The sequence below is a fragment of the Pseudochaenichthys georgianus genome, chromosome 9, assembly GCF_902827115.2.
Source record: "Pseudochaenichthys georgianus chromosome 9, fPseGeo1.2, whole genome shotgun sequence".
Taxonomy (NCBI): domain Eukaryota; kingdom Metazoa; phylum Chordata; class Actinopteri; order Perciformes; family Channichthyidae; genus Pseudochaenichthys; species Pseudochaenichthys georgianus.
Genome location: NC_047511.1, coordinates 41,272,351 through 41,278,218, shown reverse-complemented (window position 1 = coordinate 41,278,218; position 5,868 = coordinate 41,272,351). Strand labels below are relative to the sequence as shown.

Here is a 5,868-nt window from a genome sequence, read left to right as displayed (position 1 = left end):
CTCAGTCATGCCTTCATATATTTTCTCATGAACAAACAACCAAATAAGCACTTAGAGAATCTTTACAATGTACTTATCACACAAATATACAAACTTTACATATTATTTGACTCAAAGAGGAGTGTTTACCACATTTTGACATTTTTTACACAAGATGTACTTTGCCTTTTCAGAATTAATTTAGTGATATTAAAGAAATTTACTTTTTTAAAGGTTTTGCAAAGAGAAGGAAAACAAGATCAATTAAACTCAAATCTGAACCATACACTAGAAGAAGTGGACTTCGTCACCTCCTTGTTTTGCATTTCTCCGTTTTTTGGCACCAGTAGCAACTCAAAAGGGTGGAACTGAAAGCTGAAGAGGACATGTACTGTAAGGTGACTACAACTTTGGAATTAACTTGCATGAAGTGAAAGGGTTAAAGTTTTAAGACATACAACACAAACGTCATAGTAATCTGTCAATCACATACAAGCCTGCCTTAAAACATAACCCTGATATTGTGTATTGTATTCTAAATATATACTTTAATCACGGTTCACTGAAGGAGACTTAAAACTGATGATTGAGAACAAAGCACTCTTTAGCAAAATCGTTATTTAGGTAATAAATCAAGTGAGAAATTGGGTAAATGTTTTCATAGACTTCCATTCAATTGCGCTTCTTTTTGCAACCAGGAGTCGCCCCCTGCTGGTTATTAAAGAGAATGCCGGTACTTCCACATTGGCAAGAGTTTGATGTTTGATCTTTTCAATTAATATCTACAGCCAACAGGCAATTAGCTTAGCTTAGCATAAAGACTGACAACAGAGCTATATCTCTTCATCACTATTTGTTTAATACGATCAGAAATGTGTGGGTTTATGGTTTGTTATGTGCTGAGTATCCAATAGTCACATCCAAGAATCTCCCCTGAGAATATTAACAGACACTCACACAAAGTTCTACTTTTCATACACAAGAACAGCATTCATTTAAACAAATCTGGCATGTGTTATCTGCCTTACGCCTACAAAATTAAAGTATATAAATCTAATTATTACGACATTAGTTCAGGCATCTGTTCCATTGTCTAGATGTTTTGTGTCATTCCTGCACTCTCCCCATCTCGTGCTTCATTCACTTGATACAGGACAGCTGTAGATTTGAGCATGAAAACGCCATTGTGCAGTATGTCCATGAACTTATTGACTTCTGAGCCGAGGGGGTTCCAGTCATTGTATTGCAACTCACAAGTACGTCTCAAGTGTACACACTGTACAAAGTAGAGTCCTAAACGTTGAGTCAAGTATTTTCATGTCAAAAAGCTGAGGTCTAAATAAAGCCACAAGTCATGGTGATACAAATCAAGACAATTTCTCGACTCCAAAGCTATCTGCTTCTGAGATCATTAACAAGGAAACATAGTTTGTAGTCTTGTTGAGTGATTACAACTGTTTCAATTGTTTTTTATGTCATTTTGTGGTCACACCTCTCAAAACGTCTTGCTTCTGGAGGATCCAACCGAAAAGGTAATTCCTTTGATGACAAATCCCTGTGTTTTTAGCACTTAAACAAGTGTGGCTCCTTGAAAGCTAATGTACTTGCAGGCTTCTTGTTCTGAGTTTGTTTTGTTCGTGGTTCAATGCAGCTTTTATCAATCACTTTGGAAAAAAATGTCCACTAAATAAAATGTGATTTAAAATTGTGCTTATAAAAAGCTGATAAAAAAAGAGCAAATATCTGCAGAAAACATCCTCCACTACTTATTTTTCTGACAACTTTTTACTTTTACTTCTTACATGTTGAACACAAATACCTGTACTTTCTACTTCTTACATTTTCCAAACAGGCTGGTTCCTTTAGTTTGAATGTGTGTTTGGTGCGTGATCATTATTCTTTAGAGTCATTGCGTGCCTATTGATTTGAACACGATCCGTGTATCCATCACTTCCTGGTCTTCTCTAAAGAAGAGGGACCAATGGAAACGTTGTCATGTTGCCGTTGTTCAGCATGGAAACATTCATTAGCTAACAATGACATTATTGTTCTATTAATATAAAGGGAGGTCAGGTACTCTTTAAAACAGCTGCTAGTTATGGGTACTTTTTACTGAAGTACACTTCAAAGCCTCTTTACTTTTACTTGAGTAAAGAAGTTTAGTCAGCACTTCTACTTTTACCAGAGTATTTTTAAACACGAGTATCTGTACTTCTACTTGAGTAAAGGATGTGTGTACTTTTGCCATCTCTGCACAGGCAACAGTTTTATCTCTCTTTACGTAGATACTGCTCTGGTGCACAGTATGTCCCGAAGAGGAGGTCCCAGTGGGTGAAATAGGGGGCGTAGTTGACGTTGTGCAGAGCATGGTGGGCCTGGTGGCAGGGGGCTCCTCCCAGGCAGGGCAGCAGGCGGTGCAGAGCCCACGGCAGGTCGTATCCGCAGTGGTCCTCCACCGCCAGCCAGCTGTTGAGCAGGTGGAAGACGGCCTCGCTGAGCGGGTGGCAGCCGACCAACCAGGAACTGCTCAGGGCCAGCAGCAGCAGGGACAGGAGCTCCAGAGAAGAGCTGTCCTGAGCAGCCAGGGCGAAGGGGAGGTGGTGCCGGTGGTGGTGCCGGTGGATCCTGCGGTACAGCCAGGGCATTCTGACGAGAAACACACAAACACATTCAACTCTCACTGTTGGGGAAAATCTGTACAAAAATGGGGCGAAGCTACTTCAGGCGCACCTCGTCCCTCTTACAACCAACCAAACACATTCTCCTAAACTTGCCGCTCTATTTAAAGGTCACCTATTATGCAAAATCCACTTTTTCACATCTATTATACATACATATGTTCAACTCTCACTGCTGGGGATAATCAGCACAAAACTTGTCGTGGACAGTGGCGTTTCTATATGTACAAAAGTGGTGGGGCACAACAAACTTAGATGTCTATATATAAGCTTCTGCAGTGAGGTTCATGGCTGGTGAGGCACTGGCACTGACTCTTCAGGTTTACAAATATTATATTTTGACCTAAATCAAAATATAATATTATTTTCAAAAGCTTTTTTTGTCTGATGCTTCAATTAATTTTAAATAGACAGTTCAACAGAAGGATACCCAAAAAATGTAATTTTATCATTTAAATATTGAATTGTTCTCTCTTAGTAAGATCCCATTTTCAATAACATTGCGGTCTTACCTTGACTTGAAGATGAAGTCCATTTGACTATCCTTCTGGACAAACATCTCTATTACTTTTTTGTAAAAGTCCTCCTTATCTTCTTGTAGTTTCAAAAGTCTATCATAAATCTAAATGATGGATTTATGATTCGAAAATGATAAAAGTAGGGTAGACATGTGGATATTATCCGGCTGAACAAAACGTGCATTTATCTGTACGTTTCCCACGGATCTTATTTTGAGCTATTTTCTAAGATTCTATGGAGAAATCTCATTGCTTTTTTGTGGAGGGAAGCCATGCGCAGCTTACTTCCTGGTTTTAGGACGAGTCTCTCTCCTCCTCTTCACCTGCTCTTCACACAGCACACTTTTCGCGGCACACGTACTTAGCCAATCAGCTCTGAATGATGTGAGATGACTATGGTGGGGATGGCAGCTCTTTGCCCCTATGGTCATTATTTTTTGCCACACACATAAAATAGGAAAATACTCTGAGCATGCGCAGTGTAGTTTTCACAGTCACCGTTCACTTAGACAGTGAGAGGGAGGGGCAGGATCGGGTTTTGTCCCACATGGCTCTAAACAGCTCAATAGGCACACACTGTAGACACTAATTAGAGGAACACAGACTAAAACAGCAATGTACAGACGAATCAGATGATTAAACATGATCTTAACATATATTTTATATATATTTTAATTTATTTTTTGCATTTTGTTGTAATTATTATTTTAATACTTTCTGCTGACACTAGGTGGGGCCGTGACACATAACCTTGCACCAAAGCAGTCAATAATATAATGCACTATAGACCAAGATAATCTTACAGTTTACATACACTTCAAACTGCATACATAGTTGAACTCTTCCTTACCTGATACAGTGTTATATTGTTTTTTATATCCCCCCAGACTTTAAATAATCCTAAATTAAATTACCCTTTTCTGCTTCTCACAGAAATAGGTAAGTCACATGAAACTAAATGAATACTCGTATGGCTTAACACATGATTATATAAAACAGATTCTACAAACTCCCATATGTCAGTGTATCTGCGGTAGACTTTGTATCTGCGGCAGAAGTTTATTTTTCTCCACTGTTTCTTATTTTGTTTATTTTCGTTAAATACTTAAAATAACAATACATGTGGCCGGACATGGGACAAAACTGATTCACTGTTTACATCAATATATGAATAATTATGAAAAGTGAAAGTCCAAGTTTGTAATGTGGGCTACATTGCAAGTTACATTAGGTGCAGGTTGTTAAACATATATATTATTAATTATACGTAGACTTACATAAGTATTGTACTCGAATATAATTTTTACTTAGATATTTCCATTTTATGCTCCATATGTTTCTACTCATATAAGAGGCACATGTTGTATCAGGTACAACAGCATCAATGATCAACATTGGAATAACTGACAAGATGTTGCAGACTGCTCACCTGTGCATGGCCACGTGACATATGAAGAAGAGCGTATCAAAAACCAGCAGACACGCGAACACCTCCACGCACAGCTCCCAGCAGGAGGGCGCGAGCAGGGGGAACACCGCGGGGCTGCACAACGCGTGCAGCAGCGCGGTGGCGGGCAGCACGGAGCTCAGGTATCTGCTCAGCACGCGGAGGAAACACTCCCCCCAGCGGCGGAGCGAGGGCGGGGGGCCCGAGCCTGCAGACACTCTCCACGAGCGTACCCGCTGACACACGCTGCCCAGCGCGTCCAGCGCGAGGAAAGGTGTGCAGAGGAGCATGTGCGTCAGGAAGGCGTAGGAGGCGGGCAGGTAAGGGGAGAGCAGCACCTCGCGCTGCCCGGCCTGGACCGCCTCCCACAGACCCTGCAGCACGGGAGCCTCCGAGGGGGGATTGAGCATTACGGAGTTATTTCACCAGCTGCTGCATCTCCAGCGTCCTCCAAGTCTTACAAGGGTCCCTTTGAAACAATATTTTAAAAATCCGTTTATAGACGATATCCTCAAGAGGTGTCCACCTTTAAAGCACCTGCAGAAAGATCAGTCCTTTGTCAAATCTCTGCCATAGCCTACATGTTTTACAAAAAGGTAAGTTAAGGATAACTTTTAAAACAAGCTGTTTTTATATCCTTTATAATTCTGTATCCTCATATCTCCTTTTTGATGTCCTCCCATAAAGATGAGTCCTTGATAACATCTAATTTATCGCCATATATTTTATAAAAAGGTGAGTGATGTGTCTCTCCTCGGGTGCTGCCTCACCTCTTCCTGAAGGAGCTGCTGCTGGAAGACTTTCTCTCTCATGGAGGAGGAGGAGGAGGAATAGGAGGAGGAAGAGGAGGAGGAGCCCCACCTCCACATTAACACATAATATACAAAGCGATTTATGAGTAACTTGCTCGCCCACGTCTTGTACGCAGTGTGTTACACAGTAGCTATACATTTACTCAATAACTTCACTTGAGCACCATTTAAGGGACCTGTAATCTTACTTTTTTCCTTTTATACTACTTTGTACTCTGTACTTTTACTCCACTAAATTCACTTGACAGCTTTACCACCCCCTTAACCAGATGTGATGAATACATTAATGCATACATAATACAGTAATATAATTTAAATGATTACATTTTAAATGGGCCATTACACATCATTTACTTTTTAAGTAGTTTTGAAGCCAATCCTTTTTTTACTTTTACTTAAGTAAGACTTTGAATGCAGGACTGTTGTAACAGAAT

At 40.2% G+C, this 5,868-nt stretch overlaps 1 protein-coding gene across 1 annotated transcript; it reads right to left on the bottom strand.

Annotated features, from left to right (window-relative positions):
• On the bottom strand, nt 1–5,396 carry ch25hl3 (cholesterol 25-hydroxylase like 3). The gene is made up of 2 exons (XM_034091712.2): nt 4,605–5,396; nt 1–2,625 (listed from the first exon to the last, which is right to left on the bottom strand). Exons 1-2 carry the CDS (start codon nt 5,030–5,032, stop codon nt 2,247–2,249), a joined length of 807 nt encoding a protein of 268 aa, XP_033947603.1. The 5' UTR covers nt 5,033–5,396; the 3' UTR covers nt 1–2,246.
• Nucleotides 5,397–5,868: the final 472 nt, after the last annotated feature.